This window comes from Montipora capricornis, chromosome 8 (assembly GCF_036669925.1).
Source record: "Montipora capricornis isolate CH-2021 chromosome 8, ASM3666992v2, whole genome shotgun sequence".
NCBI classification, from domain to species: Eukaryota; Metazoa; Cnidaria; class Anthozoa; order Scleractinia; family Acroporidae; genus Montipora; species Montipora capricornis.
Genome location: NC_090890.1, coordinates 10547581 through 10573456, shown reverse-complemented (window position 1 = coordinate 10573456; position 25876 = coordinate 10547581). Strand labels below are relative to the sequence as shown.

The following is a 25876-nucleotide window of genomic DNA, read 5'->3' as shown; positions in this document are numbered from 1 at the left end:
GCAATAATTGGCAAAGAAAAAAGGTGCGAGATTTTTAAGCCAATCACGAATCAGATTCCATGTTGCCGTGCGTCTGTTCAGTAATTGATCACAGATGACGTCAAAATGTGGTAAGAACAAAAAAGTGGCACACGAGGCGACAGCCGCATTTGCGTTTGCCTCGTACGTGTGAACCAGGCTTTAACTAGTCACTGCGTCACTTGCATACGTTTTCCCGCGCTTACCACCATCTGCTTGTACTTTTGCCTCGTTTTCAGTTGATAGTCGAATGTGGACTCTATCGACTCTCAACTGAAAACAGCTTAATTCTCTTTCAAGAAAGATTTTCATCAAGCACTACAGCTGTACAAAGGAGCCTTCTATTGAACGGGTTTCAGCTCTTTTTACAAGCATGTCCAAAGCTATGAAGCCACCAAGTCCATCCCAGTCTGAACCAATTGAAAACAAGTTGCCTACTATAATAAAATCAGTACATTATTTGTCATCTTTAATTGGAAGAAAATGCTGATAGTAGTCTTTTGTTCGTTCTGTCATTAATTCCTGCATACACTCGGGTAATTCTGAAGTGAAGACACCTGGAAATTAAAAAATACAAAAATGTACACGAGTAATTAAAACTTCGGAATCAAGCTTGCCGGAACGTTTGTTGGGGTGTCCTCATGACGAAAACGAGATAATTTCGTGTACAAGTGACTGTAATTATTAACCAGTCACAAACTCAAGACTTCTGCCAACATCAACTCTGAACACTTGCATTTTTTCAGTTATCAACGGTCGTGCCATAATCACACTCTATGGTCGTGCCATAGTCACACTCTTTTCATGCTGTGTGAGCAAGAATTTGCTGATGTAGCTGTGGCTTAGTTTTCACAAAATATTGTTTGTGAAGGTAACATACCAGGAGATCCAGAATACATTGTGAATGGTGGAACAACTGTCTCGGGAGGAAGAACCGTATTATCTGCTATGGCGCAGCAGTCTTTAAGAACACTTCGCCGACCCTTACAAAATATAATTAACAGCAAGAACAAAAAGTTTAATTCAAACAACTACAGTAAAATTACAGGGAAGAAGTCAATAGCCCATGTTTCCTACACTGATTTTCCTGCATGACTCAAAGGCTCTTCAGGGTTCAATATCATTCTAAATTTGCTAATAACTCTCTCTATCCAGCAGCAGCACTTACAGATTTTCCCCTGCCTAACGCCAGATAATTTTACTCGCTTGAAAAACGGTTAACAACAGCTAGGTCCACTCTAAACTCACCCGTGAGAATTTTGAGAAAACAAGTCTAAGCCAGTCGCTCGTCATTTTAATCTCCCTACCCACTCCGAAAAACACATGGCTATCTGCTGCCTTTCCCTACATCAAGGTACGACGGAAAGCCGCAAGAATCTAGAACAAGAATTCATCTTCCAAATCGGCACCCTTAATCCTCACGGTATTAACGAACGCTTTTCATTTAACTAATATATTCCTATTTTTCACGTTGCCATGTTACCACCAATAGCGTAGCTCCTACTCTACCGTAAAAACTACACGTAACCCTTAATTTCTCGATTCGCTCTTAAGATGGGCTAACGCTCGAAACGTCAGCTTTTAGAATCTCTGTACGGTGGCCAATTTACATAATCAACTCTGTTGATAAAAGCAAATTAACCTTTTTCAGGGTCGTAACGAGGTATACGGGATCAGGGATCAAAGGCCTGAAAAGGCCCGGGATCAGGGATCACAACGTTGGGGATCTGGAATCGCAACGCGTGGGATCGGGATCAGCAGTATTTTTCATGGAATCGGGGATCAAATTTTGCGGGTTCAGGGATCAAAATTCTCATTATTTTTTGGATCAGGGATAAAAATTTTGGGTAAAAATATGGGATGAGTTACGAAAAAATATACCTTGTTACGATCCTGCTATTAAATTTGAATTCTGGGACACGTCTAAAAATTGAATTAGGAAACTGTCAAAACTTGTTTCTCCACAATGCTGATACACTCCTCTATTGCACAGGACATTTTGGCAAATCTTATTCAGCCATTACCACAACTTGTCATCATTGTTTCATTATCACTTACAATGACACAGTTCTTTCCAATGTGGACAAAAGATCCAACTTGGGCAGCATTGACAACACAGTCCTCCTCAATGATAACATGATCTCCAATATGCAGTGGAAAGAACGCTACTCTGCAAAGAAATAAATAAAACAGAACCATAACTTAATGAAATTGTAAAGGCTCCTCTTTTTTCACTGGCTTTTCTTTAAATCAAAGCAAATAAATCAAGCAATCTGTTCAGGTTTCTTGCTAGAACTGTTGGCAAAAGGCACTACTTTATCAGTCAAATTAAAGTAATATAATGACAGCTCTGTTGGCTGGGTGCCTTAGGAGGTATCGCTATACTGATATCACTACTGGTAGACAGCTCGTATATGGAACTGTCTGCCTGTTCATTTAGGAGGCACATTCTGATAACCCAGACACGAGCCCCTTTGGTGAAAAAAACACAGAGCAAGGCGTACATGTAGGATTGCAGAACATTCATGAACATTTTAGAGGAACAAGGCATAATACAATGTGGTCTCTTGTGGTATACATGTGTGTGTATTAAATGAGATGGAAGGGAGTTTTCTGCAATCCCATGCCTTCAATAAAACATAACCATCCATTTATACACTGATAACCAACTAAACTATTGAAAGAAGGGCTACAGGAGCAAACAGAACAAAAAAATTGAGGTGAGTTCATTTCAACGACACTAGCTTGCAGATTCTAAAAGTCAAATTTCAATGAATGGCTCCTTTTCCACTGCCATCCATATAATTTGTAGTGGAACCTGGCAGTTTAAGGTAATATTCTGCATTATTCCTGACTGATTTCTATTGACATTTTAATGACCTTCTGACTGTCATTGCAAACATGTTTGTGGCTGTAGATAGGGAAACCATTGGTTAAATTGACAGAATTGGCATAACATTATTTGAGAAAGGTGCAGTAACTAACCCATTGCCTCCTAGGAGTGAGACTAAATAGATTTTATACAAAAATTTGGTTGTATCAACGGAGTTGATAATGTAAATTGGCCACCGTACAGAGATTCTAAAAGCTGACGTTTCGAGCGTTAGCCCTTCATCAGAGCGTCTGACGAAGGGCTAACGCTCGAAACATCTGCTTTTAGAATCTCTGTACGGTGGCCAATTTACATTATCAACTCTGTTGATAAAACCCAATTTTTGTATACTACTTCCCCACCGACGCAGCACCTCAGTTTCTTTAGAAACTACCCCCTTCATTCATAAATAGATTTTACTCTGTCTAATGGCAGATGATTTTACTCATCAGTGGGGCCGGTTTAGGTCTTAATGGGTTAACACCTCTACATCCACATCTGCACAGACTGTTGTAGCTGTACCGTAGTTTCCTTCAGCTTTGATGCTGGTACTAAAAGAGGCTTAAGATGCACCCTTTGCCATGCCCCATCTGGGAAGAACTTCATTTCACCAGCATGTAAGCAATGATGATACTAATCAAAGGACTTAGAGCGGTTTTCAATTGAGTGTCGAAAATTTAACAAATAAAGAAGCCTTGACTGTGCTCTGTTCTGTTGTAAAGCACGCAGGAAACGGCTAGAGCACGAAAGAAGTGTAGGGGGAAACACGAGCCGATAGGCGAGTGTTTCTCCCTACTTCTTGAGTGCTCTAGCCGCTTCCTAAGTGCTTTACAACAGAACAGAGCACAGTCAAGGCTTCTTTGTTTGTTTTATGATAAAAAACAAGTAATTTTCTTCAAAAATTCTACTTTATTTTCAAAGCGCGCGCTGCTTGTGGCGAACTGAGATGTCGTCAGCACAGTGCTTTATACTCTGATAAAGCACGCTACTTTGGACCAATCAGCGCGCTTGTAAGAATGTTTAAGATTATTTGATTGGTTAATGAAACAAAGGCTTGTCAAAACATCAATCAACTGGAAAATCACACAAAATTAGAATTTATGGAAAAACAAGTGCCTCAATGTTCGGTTTCAGTCCGTAAAAAACAGCAGAAAAGAGGATCTAAATGATTAAGTTCAGTGAAAACCGGCCGAATTGTTGCCCATGAAAACCTGTACGTTTCCGACATGACAACTGGAAAACAAACTCTTCATTGCTTGCGGCTGGAATCTGAAAACCTGTTGGGAATTTTGTAAATGAAGAACTCCAGCGTGAGGACTTTCTGAGCTTGAAAGAACTGCTGGACCGGGCGACGGTTGAGGTCTTCCATCCAAAGCACTTGACAGAATATCTGAGCAAGCCTTTAACTGACAGCTTCAATAATACCCAAGGTAAAATTCGGAAATTCATCTGCCATTTCTGCGAATGATGGCGTGGGCTTTCGTTTGTTCCGTGCTTTGTACTCTCATAAAGCACGCTGTTTAAACCAATGAGAGCGCGCGTTATATAGAAACTTTATTATAAAATTAGATAATTACTTTGGTTTATGATTACTTCGCTCAGTGATTGGTTTAAAGTTCTCGTGCCATTTTTTCAACCAATCAGAAGTGAAACCAAAACCAATCGTAGCTCACGCGTACACATTTTGCCGTGCATTGTGTCGGCTACGTGTAATTATTTAGAGTTTTGATTGGTTTGCCGGATTGTCTCAGTCCTTTTTGATTGGCCAAAGTAATTACTTTGGTTTTGGTTTTTACAACACTCAATTGAAACTCGCTCTATAAGAAATAGCAGGGCTTAAAATAGGGAAAAAAATGTCACCTGCCATTTTATTTTTTGACCTGTCACATGAAATATACAAGACATATTACAAAACAAAGATATGATATTCAGACTCCTGAGTCAATGTATGAGCCTGAGAGTATTTTAATTTAACAACCATTTAATTAACAACATCACAGGTTCTTAGTCATGCATTTTATTTGAATCATTTCCCTGCTTAATATGAACACAACTCAATGCTGATTTCATGAGAAAACTACTGTCCAATCGATACATTTACAATGGATATCGTGAGATTGCTGAAACTGTGGGTCGAGAATCTATTATTTTTAATTGGAACAATTAAGATTAATAGATAAAAAAAAAATACTAACAAAACACACAAAAAACCAACGTGAGAGATTTGCAGTAAATTTTATTATCCGATTTAACAGTTCATCATTGTTTTTGCCTGCCAAATCTTTACTTTGGACTGGCATTTGGCCATCAATTGGCAGGCTGCTATTTTGAGCCCTGAATAGATGATGTGTTAGTTGGTTCTCTACTCTGCTCCAAGAGGATTTTTCTCCGAGTAGTCTGGTTTTCCCTTCTCAACAACAACAACAACAACAACAACAACAACAACAACAACAACAACAACAACAACAACAACAACAACAATAATAATAATAATAATAATAATAATAATAATAATAATAATAATAATAATAATAATAATGATATCATACTTAATTGACCTCTCCCCATAGGGGCTTTTCAGGGCCAGTGAACAACAACAACTTTTTTAAAGAACCCCAATTGGCCAAAGGCAAACCAGTTGGCTATTTACAAGTGAAGCTGCATGAGAAGTTGAACCAGGGACTACAACAATCAAATTCAACTAGTGGTCAAAGCAGGTCGGATCTCTGGATCTCAAGCTAAGTGTCCTAACCACTCGGTCACACTGTCTCCTCAAAAACCAACATTTGATGTGATTTGTGTCAATTTGTTCATTTAAGTTTACAGTGTCCCTAATTGGTACTCTGGACACTTAAATAAAGTTCCTTTCCTTTCCTTTCCTTTCTTAGTATTTAACTGTTTTATCCATACAATTTAGTGTTATTGCACTAGAAAGTGGCCTTTGCACATTAAACATTTACACACCTAATAGTATACCTGTGAAAAAATTTCTCCATTCTGATTGGCTAAGAGACATGCAGTTTTCAGGTAACACAGTGCAGAAGAAGAGGTAATTTAGTGCAATTTGAGGTAACAAACCAGTTCTAATTGGTCAATGACTAAACAAAGCCAGAGATAGCCAGTCAAATGTTAGCCCTGGATGGCATTCATTGTACATTGTAATCTTTGTATGAATACATGATGCACATGCATTGCTTCTGCTTAATTACGACAGGCTTTCTCAATATTTTTGGATGTCTATTAATAATCATTATCATATGGCTTGCGTTTGTAGCTGATATAACGCGCGCTCTGATTAGCTAATTGTGACTGAAGTGTAGGGCATTATTTTCCCGTAATGCCCACGGGCCGATTACTGGCTTGCAAAAACAAAGCAAAAGTTAATTTAAAAACCATACAATAAACTACTTACTAACTGAGCCAGCTTGAGCCGTACTGGGGAATATTGGCCCCGGGTCGTTTTTGTACGGATCGAGCGCACTGCCATGACCTCGGGCCAATATTCCCCAGTACCGCCCTCGCGCTCGGTTAGTAAGAAGTTAGTAATCAAATGATTTTTCTCATGAAATTTGGAATAAATAAGCATTCTTAACCCTTTTACCTCTGGGAGTGAGACTTAACAGATTTTACTCTTGTCTAATGCAGACGATTTTACTTTTTAACTGGGGACATCCCAGTCAGAGCACCTGAGGAGTCAATGGCTTTTTTTTTTCAAAGAACAATTTGTTCACCTTTGAAAAAATGCCCCGGCAATCATTCAGGGGTTTCAACAGAAGCCGGTTACCGGCGGTATACCGCCGCCTGCTTTGGCTCTCACCGCTGGCTAGTTTGCCTTGATTTTCACGATAAATGCTATCATAAACTTGTCAAACTGCCGACTTCAATGGGCTATCATGGACGGCTATTTCAGAAGTTATTGAAACCCCTGCTCATTTATTCCAAACTGCAATCAAAATCATGAGATTACGTATACAAACATTGATTACATAGTAGAGTGTTTTCACATGTCGTCACGGCGGCCATGTTAAAAGAGTGAAATTTTTTTGGGGAATTGAACTCTATTTTTATGCAAATTCTTCCTTTTCTTTTAGCATCCAAATGTAGCTGCTGGTCACATGAGCTAACACTCTTCACATATTAATTTAGGAAATACAGTATCATTCATGTCATGACAGTTTGCAAAGGAATGCTATTGTCAGAGTGCTATCTAATATCACAATGATAAGGTCACCAAGCATTGCATGAAGGACCTCTAGAAGAAGTGTGATCACCACACACTACTGTAGCTGACTAAACCAGATAAAATTATGCTTGTCCCTTCTTTCATGATTATACACAAAGACGATTTTTTAACCCTTTAACACCCAAACCGGCCTAAACCGGCCAGACTATTTTACTCGTCAATGAGGAACCCCCGGGAGTCAATGGGTTAAATATTAATCTTTTTCTAGTCCATAAAACATCATTACATGTAGTATTTCAATGTACAAACCCTTTGCTAAATTTCTTAAATGGAGGCCGAATCACACTTCTTTTGCTAATCACACACTGTCGTCCAATTCTCACGTTTGCTAGATCACCACGGAGAATGCAATCAGACTGAATGATGGTCTGAAACAGCAAAAATAACCAAAACTGTGAACAAAATTTATCAAAATAATCTTATCAAACCCATCTTAAAATATTATAATACTAGATAATAATCTTATCAAACTATAACCCATCACCCCTAGAGTGGCCCAATTATTATTGTCTGGAATTAGACAGTAAAATCTTTTAATCTTACTTTCAGGAGGGAATGGATTAAATCATTTACAAAAAGCAATGGTTTCAATAGTGTTTCATAATATCTAACTGGAAAACTATCCAAAAAACTACTTAATCATTATCAAAACATGGAACAATGGGTCAGATCATAAAAATGAAACATTGACGCAGCAACCACCTCAAAAACTGCTGCATTCACCACACGTCCTAACGTTAATCCCTGCGTTAATGGAAGGTGGCGAAAACAAAGCACTCGATTAACACTTCAAAAGAACACGGCAAAGGATGAACCAATAATTGATCAGCAAAGACAGATGTAAATTCATCACTCGCATAAATGAAGGCAACACTTATTAGAAAGACGAGTTTGGTAGACCAACCTTTCCGTTTAAGACTATGTTTTGGCTTCCACACAAAACAGACTGGCGGCTCACTTTATTTCCAGATGCCTAGGTCGTCAACGATGAAAGAAACCAGATTAGAATTTCACTCTGTTGACACACACGCTCAAATTTTGATTAGCCATATTGTTGAGCTGCCACGTCAACTTCTCAGACTTACGGTTTCTATGTACTCCGCCTTATTGTAAAACATATCTTTCTGCTCCATCGCTAATCCTATCATTTAAAACGGTCTAATTTTGTGTTCGATATATTTTGGACTACGTCGCTTCATCTCTGCTCTCCATTGAGGCCAGGCAAAAGAAACGTGATAGACTGGACACTAGTAAAGAACTGGACTTTCCGGGGAAGAGATAATTTGACGGATGACAAGCTCATTTCATTTCGATGATAAGGGTCATATGTTATCATTTATAACTCAAAGTTCACATTTCTTTACTATTGAGCGGTTTTAATTAATTTTAATAACATAAGGTGTATCCACGAAACCTAAAACAGTTAAAACTGTCCCCATAGATGTTACCCTCTCACCCCTCCCCCAAAGGCAATTCAGTCGTGCACTGAAAGCTCAATCCCTCACGAAGATTAATTCAATTTTTTCCGCTTTCAGTACGTCTTATGGCTTGGAATCAGCATTCAGGACATCCACCGGGATATAACCCAGCTTACGTAAGTATGAGTTTAACATTGAAAGTATTGGTTTAGCCCAAGATTGACCTTAAATCTTAACAGTGTGATATTTGAAGCGTGACTCAAACAAGCACAAATTATTAGGCAACTCAATCAAAGGAAGATATTTTCTGGATTCGAGACAGCTTATTTGCCGAATTCTTCACCTTTACTAGTTTCTCTTACTTCGTGGCGTTTTTCCATATCTGTGTGAGATCTTGCCGATTCAAATCAATGGAAAATGTTGAGAAGGTCATGAAAAAATTATAGGGAGCTTTTAAGCAACGACAACGGCGACGGCAACGAGAACGCCACAAATTTGCATATTTAGTGGGAAAAAACAATAGCTTTGCACGCTCTGCACGTGCATTTTTCATTTTGGCCATTTCTTTGCCGTCGTCAGCAAAACAGCAACGTGAAATAGTCAAATTTGAGGTTAAATGGAGGACGTCAACACTTGGAGATAATTTTTCATTTTCTCCCCTAAATTATGCACCACTTGTATAACGTTTTCATTCTTGAGGGACTGTCATACCTTTGACATATTAAAAAGCATGGAATAGTCTTGAAGTGATTGAAACAATGAGAATTTATGTTTTGAGATGACGTTCTCGTTGCCATTCCCGTCGTCGTTGCTAAAGCTCCCTAATGTTATGAAGTCAACTCAATGTTTCGCGTTTATACGTTATGCATCTATCAATGTTAAGCCCGGGGGGGGGCCGCGGGCATATGTGGGGCATTTTACTTTTGAGAAGAAATTTTGGTCAAAATCCCCACTGTGGGGCTCCAAAATTTGGTCAAATCAGATCAAATATCCCCACCTTGGGGGAAGTAATTATTCCTGTTCTCCAGGCGCTCGTAATCTTTTAGAGAGGCATTCTCCTAGTCAATGGATAGAAAATATTTAAAGGAATTCCAACGCTTGATTCTCTGACGAAAAGCGAGTCGATATTATCAACAATCCACACAATCCCCACAAAGTAAGATGTTCCATCAATTTGTATGGAAAAGGAGTAGTGAGAAGTAGTGTTTTTGTATAAATATAAAAACAAGTGCTTACCTCTATTAAAACAGCTGTCTTTCAGGGCTTTAGCCACGCTACTTCAATTCCAAGATGGCCGGCGCACAGATGAGCACATGGGACGATGTGACTCCACGCAAAAAATGCAAACATCCCCACCCTGTGGCCCAGTTTCTTAGTCAAATTCCTGAGGGTGGGGAAGGCAATAATGGTCAAATGCCCCACATATGCCTGGGGTTCCCCCATCGGGCTTAACATCGATAGATGCATCACCATTGACTGCTCACTTTAAAATAGCCTTCTCACGAGCCTCTCAAGTGGCTTGAGGCTTGAAAGGCCTGCTCGCAGGCTAAGTAGAAAACGATTGTCTGTTAACAGTGAAAATGGCCAGAAGGTCATGCATATCAGCCTGGCATGTTTAGCTCGAAAACTTTTGCCATAACCACATTGTAAGCAAGATGTCGTTGATGTCACCCATTGTCATGAGGGACCTCAAAAAATTTGCGTTATTGTAATCACTTCCGACTGTTCCAGGCTTTTTAACATGACAATAGTGTGGTAGTCCCTCAACAATGAAACCGCTAATAGTCACACTTAATTCAGGGGAGAAAATGAAAATTTATCTCCAGGTGCTGACGTCCTCCATAAAACCTCAAATTTGGCTATTTCACGTTGTTGTTTTGCTGATGACGGCAAAGAAATGGACAAAAATGAAAAACACACGTGTAGGGCGTGCAAAGCTATTGTTTTAATTGTACACTAAATACATTACATATGCAAATTTGTGACGTTCTTGTTGCCGTCGCCTTTGTTGTTGGTAAAGCTCCCTTACCATTACTCTTACGCAAGGACGACAACGTTGCCAACTTGAACGTTGTCTAAAAATATTATTTTCTGTTATTGTATTGTTATTTTGCACGTCTGTAACCTCTCATTCACTGTGAGGCTAGATGTGCAAGGACAATGCAAAGACAAAGCCTTTATTCCCCACGGACTCAAAATGGCTGCCGAGTGATAAAGGTGAATGGAGCATCAAATTTTACTCAGCAACAGAGCACATTATCTGAGCCAATCAGAACAGTGTAAGAAGTAATAATTCCAACACCACAGATATTAGGAGCAATGAACTATATATAACACATGTACAAATGCTGATTGAGGAAAATATGGAAACATGATTCTCTTTGCAAAACGTGTTTTGCCTTTATCCTTGCAGGCTGGGCAGCACAATTATGGGCAGCCACAGGGATACCAACAACAACAACAGAATCCTTATGGACCTCCTCCCCCTCGATCTCAGTACCCCCCTCCTGGTTACCCAGGTGGGTGGGGGAGTCGTCCTGCCCCTCCTCCAGGGATAGATCCAGTCCTTTGGGAGTGGTTTCAGGTGAGGAAACAATTTCCAGCCCACTTTCATTAGGCATTGAAGGGTTTGTTGAGCACGATTGTCTCGTGTTTCTTCAGCCTGTGGGTTCCTGAGATACCCAAGTCCAAAGAAAAATAAGAGGAAAAAAAGAATCCAACAAATCTATAAATATTTAGGGTCAAAGTACCAGATTTGAAATGGTAAACAACCAGTTGAAACATTGTCCTATGGCCTCAGATGAAAATCCTGCCTAAAAGACTATCACCTTTAGATAAACTGGCCCAGGGCCTAGCTGTATGGAAGCCAATGATAGCATACGAGGCGGGAAAATTATTTCACAATATGACTTTAGGCTTAAAGGTTGAAGAAAAGTCTTTTTCAAAATGTTTGGGAAAATTTTCATTGATCAGCAATTGAGCTAAAATTGAGCTCCCATCAACCATGATTTTCTTAAATCAGGCTTTTCACAGGTGGGCTATGGTAATCAACCTTTCTCTTAAACTACCACAAAAAATGCACTCTCTTGATGTGAAAGGCCATTGTCTATTTACTAGGGAATATTAGATCAAGGAGGGACTTGTATCAGTATGGCATGTTTACAATGTATTTGCTCTGATAATGGAATTTGACATCACTGGAATTTGGAGGGAGTTTTGTTGAGTTAATTTAAAAGCTACATCTAGAAGTAATATAACTAATTATACTAGCATTGCAAATAATGGTAATAAGAGAGGTTTGGTTTTGCAGACAGTGGATCAAGATAAGAGTGGTAAAATTACTGCTGAGGAGTTACGTCGAGCCCTCTTCAACAACAACTGGTCACAGTTCAATCCTGAAACTTGTCGATTAATGGTTGGCATGTTTGACAAAGATCAGTAAGTACCACACCCTCTCCTACATGTAATTTTGAGAACAAAGATCATGGAACTATGAAGAATCTAGGGTGTGGTATTATCAATGAGCCAATGACATGACCACTAGGAAAGTACCAGTTTGGGTAGGTTAACACCTTTACACTAGATGACCAACTGGCAAATTAACCTCCCACCAATGCAGACTTGATTCGTATCCTTGTTGTTGCCGTAAGTTTGTGCATGCGGTCGTTATCTCCTTCCTGTGTTTCATGTCAAGTTTTAAGTTCCGTAGTCCGAAGTCCAAAGTCCACATTCAGTGTCCCAACCATAGGGTTAAATGCAAGGGTAGAATAGTTGTTCACATTTAAACTTTTGTTAACGACATTGATTCCAAACAAAACCAGTAAGCAGATGCTTTACAAGTTTCTACTACGAAACCCACCAATCTGTGGAATGGGTGGGAATTTACGTGTCTCTGCCCCACCCACTTTCGCTTGTAAATAGTTCAAATTCTTAAGAGGTAACGGCAGAACTGAGCGCATATGGAAGGCTCTATATTCGTGGAAAAGTTTTCGGAGAATACTTGAGAATGAGGATTATACTAGACATTATTGGAAAAGGGGGAGACTCCACCACAGGTTTCTTTGTAGGAAGTTTTTCTGCGATTGCCAAAGAAAACAGAGATAAATTTTGAAAATGTGTTTTGCCATTGTTGGGGTTGTTTTGTACAGCTTAAGCCCGTGGGAAAGGAATTTCATCAAAATGTTTAACGAAAGTGGGTGGGGCAGTGACTCGATAATTTGGGCCCCGCCCCGTTCCACAGATCAGTGGTTTTCGTAGTATGATGGTATTTAATTAAAATATATGTAAATCATATGCGTACGCGGGAAAATTGGGACCTGAAAAAAGAGAGAGTCAAGAGCTGAATGCTGTACTTTGTTCCTTCAAACAAAGTAATTATGTGGTCCTTGGGGTCTAAGTTGGCTGTACTGTGCATCAGAAACCTACACACACACCTTTTTATTATTAAACTATGAAAGATTTACCAGTGGTATTTTGTCCTTTTATAGATCTGGCACAATTGATATCTATGAATTTTCTGCTTTGTGGAAATACATACAACAGTGGAAACAATGTTTTGACAGGTAGGGCTTTTTAATGAAGCAACATGCATTAGTTCAAACTCCAAGTTAACTGGTTAATATGTGGTACATGTAGGTACCTGAGGTCTTTGACGATTTTTGTGTTGGTGACACCGAATTGATAACAATGCCTCAGAAGATGCAGATGGGTGCAGCTATCTTGAAAGCCAGCTGCTTTTGGCAAAAAGCATTATAACTTGTTTGTTTATATGAAATCTTAGATAAACAATGAAATGATTTTTGAGATCAAACTAACACATTGATTGGAAATGATTCAAAAGATTTACATGTCAATCAAGCCCTTCTTAAACCTTTCACCACTGAATCTGTCCCCATTGTCAATTTAAATCATCTGGCATTAGACAGAGTATTAAAGCTGTCAGAATCTGTCACTCCTTGGAGATAAGGGGTTACAGGGGACATAATTTTTTAGTAGCTGTAAATATTTTGGTCATTTTTTGACGTTTTCTCTTGATCCCCCTTTGCCAAATGTCAGAAAATCAGCATTTTCAACACCTAATTTTAGGCCTTGTGATTCCCTTTCACCCCAGGACTGGGTAGGCTCATGTTAATGAGTAAAAAAATCTGGTGTTAGACAGGGTAAAATGTGTTAGTTTCTCTCCTTTTTAAAAGGAGGAAAAGGGGTAATTTTCACTGTACCACTAGTGAAAACAGCCCCCATGTGAGTCCAGAATTAAATGTACTTGTACTTGTACATGTTCATTGCTGTGACTCTACATCTTCAGTTGCCATGGCCTGCTCCCGTCTGACCTTGTAGCTAAGTCGGTAGAGCAGCGGTGGTCTAACCCAAAGGTCGTGGGTTCAATTTCCACCCTGGTCAGAGTTTTTCTCTGTCCTTGTCAGTTAAATCTGTAATAAAAAAGGCAAATTTAGCAAGTTATGAACATTGTCCAACACAATTTTTCATGGTCAGAGTGAAATTTGTATGCTCCTGTTGACGAAGTGTAGTAAAAATTGGCAAAAAATGAATAAACTTATTTTAATCTCAACTTGGGGTGCAGGGCTGGCGTAGTGGTGAGAGCACTTGCCTCCCACCAATGTGGCCTGGGTTCGATTCCCAGAGTCGGCGTCATATGTGGGTTGAGTTTGTTGCTTCTCTACTCTGCACCGAGAGGTTTTTCTCCGGGTACTCCGGTTTTCCCCTCTCCTCAAAAACCAACATTTGACTTTACGTTAATTGTTGATTTCAGTTTACGGTGTTCCCAATTAGTGCTCCAGCGCTAGAACGACAAGACACTTGAATAAAGTTCCTTTCCTTTCCTTTTTTCTTTCAACTGAGACTGCTTTTATTGCATTTTCCTTTTCAATTCTACGTAACATTATTGTTGCCTGCATAAGCCCAAGTACAGCTACTCAAAAATCATATCAACAATTTAGTAAATTGATTTTGAAAAAAATATTCTTGTTTAGTTTTGATCGTGATCGATCAGGAACAATAGATGCCAATGAACTGCAAACAGCATTCACGTCCTTTGGATACAGATTGTAAGCTGAATGTTTGATTGTTTATGTCATTATTTTCATATATGCTACATGTAAGTTATTTCTGAGTTATTTCATTTCCAGACAAAAGCAGCAAAACAGAAATGAGCTGTGGAACTGTTATGGAATTGTCACAAAGGGATATTTACTTTGAAGACATTTTCTTCCTTTCAGATCACCAAACTTTTGCAATTTGTGTGTACGAAAATTTGATCGCCTGAATGCTAACACCATGAAGTTTGATGACTTCATTCAGTGCTGCGTTATGCTGAAATCATTAACAGATGCCTTTAGAAAACACGATCACCAACAGAATGGCACAGTCACCATCAACTATGAACAGGTAGGAAGAGCGACAATAGTCTGACGACATTTTTGTACATGAAGGATCCAAACAACACACTTCTTCACTGCACACAGTCACCCATATGTCAAGATATCTTCCCACTCCGTCCTAATATTGTCTACAGTGTATGCATGCGTGATACTGTGCTTTGCATCACTGATTGGCAATGGAAGGAATTACGTCAGGATAACCTCTCACGGGAAAACGAACACTAACGACTTTCTGGGAAACGGGTTTTTCACACGGCTCCCTCACGGGTTTCTCGCGGCTTGAAAAGTCGAGTGAACGAGTGGCACTGCACGACCAAACGGGTTCTCAGAAATCCCACACGAGTGGTCGAAAATGTTACACTGCTTGAAAAAAATTTTGCACGAGTGGGTCAACGTTTTGTTTCTTAGTTGCTATGATTTCACGGGTTAACACAAACGGCTCTTAGAAAATTACAGTCGTTTGGACGAAACCTGACCTTAAAAAGCGAAAAGCGCAAAACTGAGCTAAGAAGAACCGACACACTACAACGAGTAGAAAATGAAACGGGCATCTTGGCATCGTGGCTACGAACAACAATGAGATTTAGAAAATTTAATTCCCTTTCAACGTCAATATGTGGATGCCCACATAATTTCACGAGTTTAAAAGCTCGTAAAGGTCAGCAGTAAACTGCTAACATCACATACTCATGTGAAAATAATTATTTTCTTTAACAAGGATCAAAACAGTTACTACTCAGTTACTAATCAGCAAACAAAACAGCCGCGAACCAGGAAAGGTTAGAGCATTGAAATTCCAAAGAACATATTTTTGAAACTTATCCAACGGCTTAAAGGTGAAAAACATGTATTTTTCATCTGTGAAAAAGATTATATTTTTTTTCATCACCCTGGAGAGATCACTTGGGAAAAATATTATATTCGCATTGTTAACGCATGAGTCAGCCCACATTCCTTGCGAAATTTGCAGAGCACAATAGAGAACAATCATGTGACAGGTTAACGCAACAATCACTTCAACTCATACTGTTATCATGGCGGAATGCGATCAAGATGTGCTTGCAAATGAAGAAATAATCGCCAATGTAAAAAGGTTTTTACGAGATGGATGCGGGTGCTCTCGTGGTGTGAAAGGTGATCCGTGTTGCCAGCAGTTTTCGGAGGAAGTCGTGTTGTCGAATATAAACAATTGCCTGGAACTGATACGTGCAGAACGCGACCTTGTGATTCTTGCTAAGGCCATCCCCTTTTTTTTCTCCGTTTAGCGTCGTCCGACCGACCCAAATGTTTGGCATTTTCAAAAAAAAAAAAATAGGTAACGACGTTTTTAAACCATTTTTATGTCACTCTGTCTTAATTTTGCAACAATATCCACCAACTTTTCCGCCATATTGATTTTGGGGTCACGTCTTTTTGTTTTCCTGGCTCCACAGCTATGATGCTGGGGTACCAGGCCTCCGATTCCGTGATTGTTATGATATTTTTTTTAGGTTTTTTTTTTTTTCAATTCGACCGACCGACCCAAAATCAGGAAACGCATTCGACGCTAAACGAAAAGAAAAAGGGAAAGGGGATGACCTAATATCCAAGCTGTTACGAAAATTGAAGTCATTGGCGAAAAAAGGTAAGAAAGATCGCGATGCAGCTTTCTATACCAAAACCTTCCGATCTGCAAGGATATGTTTTTACATCTCTATGGTTTTAGCTATTCGCGGTTCTGCAGATTAAAAGAGCACCACGTACAAAAGGACTTGAAAAACTAGCATCAGGTATGTTTACTTTAACCCTAAGCAATCGCGACGAGGGTTATAGCTAAAAACCTTTTTGAAGCACAACAGAATAAATAAACTTAAATAAAAAGCATAAAATTCCGATGCGAAATCAATCGATCGATCGATGAGTGATCAAACAAGAAACACCGTATGACGCATAATTATGTCAAGTCCTTTCAAAGAATGATTCGTTTTCGGTCAGTGTAAAACGCAGACTGCAGACTGCAGACCGGGGGTAAAATGCAGACTGAGGTTATAATTTAACTGTTGAAAAAGCCCAAACCCATTAGAAATGCTAACAGTGAAGCCTAAATATTGTTTTAGGCCTAATTAGGCCTAAAGTTAGGATTTCTAAGGGATTTGGGCTTTTTTAACAGTTACGTCATAACCTCAGTCTGCATTTTACCCCTGGTCTGCAGTCTGCAGTCTGCGTTTTACACTGACCGGATTCGTTTTTGGTTTTACGATGTTGTTTGAACGAGTGGACGCTTCTCCAAACGAGTGGTATTTGATATTTATCACACGGTTGCCTACCTGGTTCAAACTAGTGGACTTTTCTAGCGAACGAGTGGGCAGTTTTTTACACGGCTGACCAGGTCGGTAGCACGAGTGAGCCAAGCCGCGAGAACGGCTTAAAAATAAAACCTCGCGGGTGTCACACGGCGTCCACACGGAATTCCGGTCATACATGGAAGTCGTTAGTGTACGTTTTCGCGTGAGAGGTCACAATGGAGAAAAGGCAAGAATACACAGGACATGTTTCTTAAGTGATGGTGCTTCGTCATTTTTTTCGCAGATTGAACGAATGTTTGAACTAGTAATACAAACAATAATTAAAGTTCAGGTCTTTTTAACTCCTGGGAGTGACTGTACTCCTCATAACGACTACCATTGTTGACTGGATTCTTCTACAACCTGATCGCCACCTTGCAGTACATAGTGATCTTTCATTGTGTCCTGTAACTTCCATTAATATCATGCCCAGAGCTGACGGAACTACCGATGAAAAATAAAGTGACTTTACCTTAACCTTTTAATTATAGTGGGAAAAAAAACAACCATAACGTGAAAAAAGATTCACTTTGGACAAGAGGGGAAAATGCTTGAATGGGTCTTATATATTCGCGCGGCGGCCATATTCGCCATAGACAATAGTTTTCGTACCCTGAGCCTCGAGTTGAAATGTTTGGGAACCAGTTTCGGTGCGCACAAACAAAAGTTTTCAATCCCTCGGGACTCAACATCGCCGCCGGCGTGTTATTTGTTTCAGAATTCAGAGAATTTTTTTAATTAATTAAGTAACCAGCGGGGAATTTTCCTCTCTCACCCCGAACCCTCCTTGTTTCCCGTTTGATTCGTATAATTTTACGATTTTGCTCCTTATGCTTGGCTCTCTACAATTTAGGTGTCCCAAACTCTACACCGTGACAACATGTTATCAAACTTACTTTTCCTTCTACGTTTTTTTTTTGTTAAACAATATTGTAAAGTCATTCTAACTTTATGTACATAATATTCTTTGTAAGTTAAACAAAATTGACCTGACTTGACGTGAGGAAAGAAGGACAACTACTCGCTGTCTAGGGATAAGTAAATAGTTGACTGTTTTGAGAGAACTGGTTTTAACATTGTCAAATGATTTTTCAGTTTCTAGAAATGGTTCTTGGTCACACATTGACTGGTTTATAAGAGACAGGTGAATACAGCTCATCCTCTTGTGGCTCAGAGAGTAAAGCTGGTCGTGTTCCATTGGTTTCTGTAAAAGCAAATGCAGTGGATGTTATCTTTAGTAATTTAGAAATATATTGCAGTATACTGTTGTAGATAAAATTTTCTAGATGGTCAATCAAGTTAGCATGAAAGCAGGTACTTCAGTTTTTTGTGGCAACTTGAACAACATGGGCAGTAAAGTGGTGGTGATTCACGGCTGACATACCCTGCAAAAAGTTGGTTTTTCCTACGCTTCCCGGGAGAGAAACCACTGCAAGCAGCCGTTTGATTTTCCATCAAGCACGTGCGACGTAAGTCACACCCCACGTGATGTCTTTGACATCACTTCGTCTCATTTCGCGGGAAATCACTATACAGCTGGCTCGCCAAAACAATTTTACTGACTCGTTTTACCGGTTCAAATTTAATTTATTCGTTCTTGGCGCTGGACGGCGGCTCACTCAAAGAAACTAACGGTTGCTCGCAGTGGTTTCTCTTTCGGGAAGCGTAGGAGAAACCAACTGCTTTCAGGGTATTGCTGACATGACCGTCACCAACACTAAAACCTGAGGAACCTGCTTAAATGCAAGTAAAAAGTGTAATATCATTGCTACGTTTTGGTACTTTAGACGTCCTAAACGCTTCATCTTCTTTTAAGCGGTGCTAGTTTAATTATCTGCTACTTAATTCTTCTTAAAGTGGCAGCCAGTGTGGGGTGAGGGTTAGTCAGGTGAGATAGAGACTAGGGGTAGTTTGGCTGGTAGGAATGCAACATTACCAAACCACACTCCATGTCTTCATTCAGTAGCAAACCTCTTTGATAACTGTCCTTAATGCGGGCCTCTTACTGCTATTGTGAGGTAAATAAGGTGAGATCAATTCTTAGCCTTCTTTTTCCTTTTTACCTTTGGTAAATCCTCTTATGACAATAATGCTACCCCAGGGTTATTCAGCCAAATTTCTCTCGGGGGAGATAACTAACAAAGATGAAAACCTGATTGCAGGTAACCTTCAACTTTACCCTGAAGAAATATTTTAACTCCTCTCTGTCAGTTATGCACATGTAGTTATCACTTAGTGGTTTTGGGCCCCAAAAGTAAAATTTAGCCGTTAGTGGGCATGGTATATATAGCTTCTTTCTTTCGTTTTCAAATTTAAATTCACTGTTAACAAGAATTTTTTTTTAGAGACTGTTCTCTTTATTAATGTCAAGTTTTTAATTCTCTTACTTTTTGACACGATATCGGCTTTCCTTGCTGTGGTTGGCAACTTGTCCAGTGATTTACAGTTGAGTGTCATTAAAACAAAATTGTGGAAAATCACAAACGTTCAAGTTGTTATGAAAGAACTGTTACCACGTTTAAGTGAAAACCTATCAAGTGACAATGATTAATTTTGTCAATACAATATTTTTTCTTTTGAATCCAATAAACCTCCGTTTGTGAAAGGTATCTTCAAGTTATCAATTGCGATAAATCTGTATTTCCTGAAGTAACATTTAAAGAAAAGAAAATTTGTCTGTTGTCTACATAATTTATTCGTTTCCCTCCAAAATTTTGCAAAAGCATTGTTTTTATTTTCTCTTGGGAGCATTGAAAGTCCCAAAAGAAACTGAAAACACTTTGGGGGGCAAATAAAAAATATTATGGTATTTTGAAAGTCGCTTATACACGGCATTGATATGCAAATAAGTGGCCGGGTGTTCTGCAGGCCCGGGTTGCTCGAAGCATGGTTAGCGCTAATTAAACCAGCGTTAAATACCATGGAAACCTATAGGTTTTGATCATTGTACTTTTTAACCAGCGGTTAGAGCTAACCAGGCTTCGAGCAACGGGCCCCAGTTCAGCTATTTTCCTTAATATGGCAATTTGTTTTGGAAATGAAAGTAATGAAAGCCGTTGTCTTTCGAGTGCCAGTAGGTCTATGTTGACACATTTATTTCCTCCTTTTAAACGTCGCTCCCCCGGTATTTAAAGATTAAAAAAGGCAAAGTTCGGCAAGCTTATTGCTGGAAGCAAAAAAAATGCTCGGAGAATCCAAAAATAAAGCATGCTGCGAAATTATCAATAGAGCATGGCATAATTTAAGGAGGCCCAGCCAGACTAACCCTGGCGAGAAAGTACCGTCTTTGTAATGTAGTAGTAGTAGTAGTAGTAGCAGCAGCAGCAGCAGCAGCAGCAGCGGCGGGTCTAATTTGCAGGTCGCGGGTTGCAGGTCATTGTTTCACCAATACAGAGAGTATCCTAAACATTCTTAAAAGCTAACCTTAGGCCTAATTGAGGCCTAAACAAAAATTTTTATACCTAAGGTTAGCTTTTAAGAATGTTTAGGATACTTTCTGTATTGGTGAAACAATGACCTGCAACCCGCGACCTGCAGATTAGACCCGCCGTTATGGCTTGTGGTAGTTCTTGAGTCATCATTCAACATATTCCATAATTTGGGAGCAAAAAATGTGAAAGAATTTTTCCCATAAGGTAGTTTAAATAACACGTGGTAACTGCAACTTATTTATACCCCTAAGCCCATTAATGTTAGTTCTAGTTGAAAATGATACTGATATGTAAGCACATATCATGAAATCTTAAAATGGAAAAAATGTTGTCAGGAGGTGTCTTAAGTTCTATAGAAAAAGGTTTGCCTCTGACTCTTGATATTTTTCAACAGATGTTTGAAAAAGATTAAAAAGATAAAAGATTAAAAGATTAAGACATCTGCACATGCGCACAAGCAAATGCAACTCGACTCTAAAGCTGCAATTAATTACACGCGGAAGTTGAGCAAAGAGAAATCAACCGTAATCAGGAAAGTGAAGTAATTCGAGAAATTCGCTGGACGGTCGGCAGGTTGCTCGTGAAGTTATTTCTTCTTCCTTTGTGGTAAATTGGCTTATAAAACGACCACGCTCCTGGCCAGTCTTGATCAATGGAGATGAAGAGAGGCATTTCGCACTACAGCAATAGTCTATTTTACAGTTGTGTGCTTAGTTACTGGCCTAAAAATGAAAGTGAGCCTTGGGTTGACCTCACTGCTTTTCTTATGTAAATTCTTACTAATTAGCTTGGCAACAACATCATTAACATAAGGAAAGGAGGGAGATCTGTATCATAACAAGGTCAACACCAGCCTCACTTTCATTTAAAGGCCAGGTAACAAAGCACACAACCGTAAAGAGGTCTATTGCCTGAGAAAAGCTACCAAGGAGAACGTGGCTCTGTGATGTGCACTTTTGGAAGTGACTTTGTCCTTGTTTCATTCAATGTAAAAACGAATAACATATGTTAACTGTTCAGGAACGGGACCCTCTTCAGAGGGAATAATTGTATTTTCATGTTCGGAATTAATGTCGTTTTGTCCTCCTGTCCAACGGGGTAGAATTCCAGTGGATGTGTTTTTCCCCTCGCGTGCTACACTAAAAACGCGAAGGGGACTCGCGTGGGCTCACGATTCGTGAATGCACTCTTCTCGTGCCAGTTTCTTTACGTTGGAAGGTAATCATGGCGGACGGAACGCTAACATTGACTCGTTGCTCCTGTTCCTTTCTTTGCCCGACAACAAAGGTTTTGACGTCCTTTAAGGAAAAAGTGTGATCTATAATTGCATTCTGAGTGAAAAGGTGAGACTCGTTATTCAAATTTAAACAATTATTATATTAAATCATGATGCAACAGCCCTTTTTATAAAACCTTGCAATCACAACTTGTATCAACTCTTGATCATGAAGAGGGTCGCAACATTTAAGACAGGCTAAATGCTTATTTGACAGGTTTGGTAGATTTACGCACAGCTCATACTAAAATCTTTGTAATCTCAGGGATTAAGCTCTTCATCTGGATTATTAATATTAAGTAGATCATTTATTTTGCCCAGAGGACTGGGGGAAGGCGCCACACCCGCAGAATTTTGATCCAGTTAAAACAATCAGTCATAAGGATGAATCATCAAGAAGCATATACAAATTATTTTATATTATTATACATCAGACTCACTATGAAAAATCTGATTGGTCGAGAGCATTCAATAAAATTCACAATAGCTTGTGAACTTGACATGATAAATGTAATATCTGCTGCAGATATTACATTTATGCACTAGTCATTTGTTTCCCCCACCCCCTGACCCCCGGGGATGGGTAGGGAAATTACATTTGAATGGTTGTAAAGTAGGTGTATTTCCACTGGGGACTAGAGCAGACAAACACACGTAATTCCCCCACCCCTCTGTTCCTAAAAGATTCTGAGTCATCAAGGAAATGTTATGGAGATTACCACAATATACAGTTCTTGCCATTTGTGTGTGCCACATGAACTATATAAGGAACGAAACAAAAAAAAAAAGGAACTGGATAGAAACAAGACAGGAATAAGCGACCAATAAAGAAAAAGTTTAGACTTCTCCCGCCGCCATATTGATTTTGCACGTGTGAAAATACTCATTACCATTGCTCTTCGTTTCTTTTCAGTCCCAGTCCTGCTAGGTAAGAATTCCCCAATATTTCCCCCTGTATGTCCCCAGAGGGCTAGGGCAGAGAAACGAAAATTTTGTAATTTCCCTACCCCCAAGAGGCATAATTGTGGCATAATCTCGCGTAATTGCCCTAGTAATTTCCCCATCTGTCCCCACTATCCCCGGGGGTGGGGGTGGGGGAAACAAATGACTAGTGCATTATCATGTCATGTTCAACGTCTGCCTGGTTACTAAGCCCCTTGGAGTGTTCACCTCAGAAACAAAATGTCTGAATGCTTCGCTTCTGTTTCTGAGGATGAATTATGTGAAAAATGTATAATAAAACAATTATTGAATTCGGTTTTCACATGATATCATGAATTTTTATCAAAACCTCGTGTCTGTGTTATCTGCCTCGGCCTTCAGCTTCGGCAGATAACACAGACCTCGGTTTTGATAATTCATGATATAATGCTCAACCTCATCCAATAATTGTTTATTATAACCATTGCTTAAGTAGTTTGCATGTGATGTCATGGTGGTGAACAATAACCTGTCCCTGCTGGGACCTAAACTGGCTACTTTGGTACGTGGATGAAAACCAAGAATTTGTAATTATTGCATTTGCAAAATTATTACAGTATGATTTCAATATTGGTAGGGCTACCCATCAAGGCAATAATAATATTAATTGACATAATTAAATTATTACTTATCTTGTAGCAAAATGAATAATGATCCGCAATATGGCATATTTCAAGAATGGTTCAACTCTATCAGTTATTTACTAAAGCAAAGTGGACGCTTGAAAGAGATTTCATCCCAGTTTGGTACTCTTAAGTCAGACGATGAAAGGGTTTTGTTTGGATTAACTTTAGCTTGTCTCGACAATGTTTTCACTGTGGAGCCTTCATTTTTACCGAAATCAGCAGCAGAATCCACCAGACTGCGTAATGAAGGAAACAAGCTGTTTCAAAAGAACAGATACCGAGAAGCATTTCAAATTTACTCAAGTAGCATATTAAATGCACCTTGTGAAAGCAAAGGCAAGGAACTTTCCCTTGCTTTTGCCAATAGCTCTGCAGTTTTGTATCATTTAAAACAGTACACTGAGTGCCTTAAAGGCATAGAACTAGCATTGAAAAATGGTTACCCAGACAACTTAAGATACAAGTTGTTTGATCGGCAAGGGAAATGCTTTGTTGAACTTGGCAAGTTTGATGAAGCAATGAGATGTTTTGGCAAAGCTAAGCAGGCATTAAATGAATCAAAACTCGATTCTAAGAAAATGGACATTTGGTACAAAGACCTTGAAATGGAACTCTGCAGAATCTATGAAAATGAGAAGTCAGTAGAACAAACTTCAAATGATAAAAGTGTTTTGAATGGACTGGTTGAATTACCAAAGCTTAGCCATGGTCGCAACAGCAAGTTTGTTTCTGCATCTTGTGCCATTGACATTGTGACTTCTCATGTGACTGGCAGACACCCAGTAGCCACTCAAGACATCAAGGTAGGAGATATTTTAGTCATCGAGAAGCCATTTGCATCTGTTCTGTTGCCAAGGCATGTAACAAGTCACTGTTACCATTGTCTGAGGCTCATGGCTAATATAATCCCAATCCCTTGCTGCCAATGTAGTATGGTGAGGTATTGCAGTGAATCTTGTGCTAATCAGAGCTGGGAATTGTATCATTCAGTCGAATGCGTAAGTCTTGATCTCATCCATCGATCTGGTCTGGATGGGAATGCTCTCCTTGCTCTTAGAATAGTAGCAAAGGCTGGCTACAAATTTCTGGTGGAATTCAGAAATATTATTCAGCAAGGTTTGTGTATCCTCGCTGGTAAGGAAGCAGGGTGCTGCAAGAATGGAGTCTATGACTCATCACATTACTTTCCAATATACTGTCTTATGACCCATTCTGAAGACCGGAGCAACAGCGATCTCTTCCAACGGACAATGAAAGCAGTATTTTTACTTAAGGTACTCCAACAAGGAGGTTTTTTTGGAAAAATTCCATGTTCACATCAGGATTTGGCCTTTATTGGTGGTCTGATTTTGCGACACCTTCAATCAAATCCCTGTAATGCCCATGAAATCTCAGAACTGCAACTCAATCCCAGTTCTGTTGCAAGTTCAGAAACAGACGAAATTGCAGCTGGGATATACGCCACCTTAAGCCTGTTCAACCATTCTTGTGACCCATCAATAACGAGGAATTTTTATGGAGACACATGTGTTGTTCATGCGATAAAAAACATTCCAACAGGTGAGGAGATCTCTGACAACTATGGCACTCTTTGTGCACTCACCATCAAAGCTGAGAGGCAAGAAAAGTTGAACAGTCAGTATTATTTCACATGCCGTTGTAATGCATGTGAAAACAACTTTCCTTTATATGTCGATATCCCAAACACTACTTCTCCAGTTTTCAAGTGTGTCAACTGTTTTGCACCCCTTCATCACATGACAGGTAAGAGCACGGATCGTTTGACAGACCACAAATTAACTAACAGCAACATGGATGAAGCACTGTCGGCTGTCTGTACTAGCTGTAACTGCAATTGCAATGTGAAAGAGATGGGGACTGAATTGAAGACTTCTGAAGACCTCTGTCAAAAAGCAATGGATGCTCTTCTTCTGAAGGCAGATGCAGTAGGGAGTGTGACTGTGCTGGAGTCACATCTCAGGCTTCTTGAAAAGTTGGTTTGCCGTCCGTGGAGGGACTTCAACAACTGTCAGGAAGCCATCAAACAGTGCTACAGCATAATGGCAAACTGTCGTCTAATTGCATGATAATTATAACCAGTTGAAGGACAGAGATGATATTCTTGCCCTCCTCCAAACACTCTCTCGATTGGAAAGAGACAAGCGCAAGGCATTTATGCTAATTTGCCTAAATATTCTGTGTGAGATAGCTGAAGGGGTGCATTTCCAATTCAGCCAAATTCGAATGTTAGGTGATTGGGAAAAGAAAGAAATGAAATATGAAAAAAAA

At 39.4% G+C, this 25876-nt stretch overlaps 3 protein-coding genes across 3 annotated transcripts in view; 2 read left to right on the top strand and 1 right to left on the bottom strand.

Moving 5' to 3' along the window:
• Nucleotides 1–337: 337 nt before the first annotated feature.
• On the bottom strand, nt 338–8375 carry LOC138058956 (dynactin subunit 5-like). The gene is made up of 6 exons (XM_068904423.1): nt 8219–8375; nt 8038–8106; nt 7383–7501; nt 2077–2188; nt 899–1001; nt 338–575 (listed from the first exon to the last, which is right to left on the bottom strand). The coding sequence occupies exons 1-6, from the start codon at nt 8279–8281 to the stop codon at nt 475–477; spliced, it is 567 nt and encodes a 188-aa protein (XP_068760524.1). The 5' UTR covers nt 8282–8375; the 3' UTR covers nt 338–474.
• Nucleotides 8376–8577: 202 nt separating this feature from the next.
• On the top strand, nt 8578–19878 carry LOC138058955 (programmed cell death protein 6-like). Its single transcript, XM_068904422.1, has 7 exons — nt 8578–8727; nt 10965–11135; nt 11862–11989; nt 13039–13113; nt 14542–14616; nt 14788–14956; nt 18369–19878. The coding sequence occupies exons 1-7, from the start codon at nt 8677–8679 to the stop codon at nt 18408–18410; spliced, it is 711 nt and encodes a 236-aa protein (XP_068760523.1). The 5' UTR covers nt 8578–8676; the 3' UTR covers nt 18411–19878.
• Nucleotides 19879–21625: 1747 nt separating this feature from the next.
• LOC138060344 (SET and MYND domain-containing protein 4-like) overlaps nt 21626–25876 on the top strand; it is a 5083-nt gene continuing 832 nt past the window's right edge. The window contains exons 1-2 of the mRNA XM_068906102.1: nt 21626–22047; nt 23601–25876. The exon at nt 23601–25876 is cut by the window's right edge and continues 832 nt beyond it. Of these exons, the coding sequence (XP_068762203.1) occupies nt 23605–25674 (2070 nt within the window). The 5' untranslated portion in view covers nt 21626–22047; nt 23601–23604 and the 3' untranslated portion in view covers nt 25675–25876. The remainder of the gene's footprint in view (nt 22048–23600) is intronic.

What these genes read in the sequence shown, in the direction of transcription:
- LOC138058956 (XM_068904423.1), bottom strand. Translation starts at nt 8,281, where the DNA reads ATGATAGGATTAGCGATGGAGCAGAAAGATATGTTTTACAATAAGGCG. An exon ending in ACATAGTCTTAAACGGAAAG is followed by an intron (nt 7,502 to 8,037) that starts GTTGGTCTACCA and finishes TTGCTGTTTCAG; the next exon opens with ACCATCATTCAGTCTGATTG. An exon ending in TTGGAAAGAACTGTGTCATT is followed by an intron (nt 1,002 to 2,076) that starts GTAAGTGATAAT and finishes ATATTTTGTAAG; the next exon opens with GGTCGGCGAAGTGTTCTTAA.
- LOC138058955 (XM_068904422.1), top strand. Translation starts at nt 8,677, where the DNA reads ATGGCTTGGAATCAGCATTCAGGACATCCACCGGGATATAACCCAGCT. An exon ending in TCCTTTGGGAGTGGTTTCAG is followed by an intron (nt 11,136 to 11,861) that starts GTGAGGAAACAA and finishes TTGGTTTTGCAG; the next exon opens with ACAGTGGATCAAGATAAGAG. An exon ending in GGCATGTTTGACAAAGATCA is followed by an intron (nt 11,990 to 13,038) that starts GTAAGTACCACA and finishes GTCCTTTTATAG; the next exon opens with ATCTGGCACAATTGATATCT.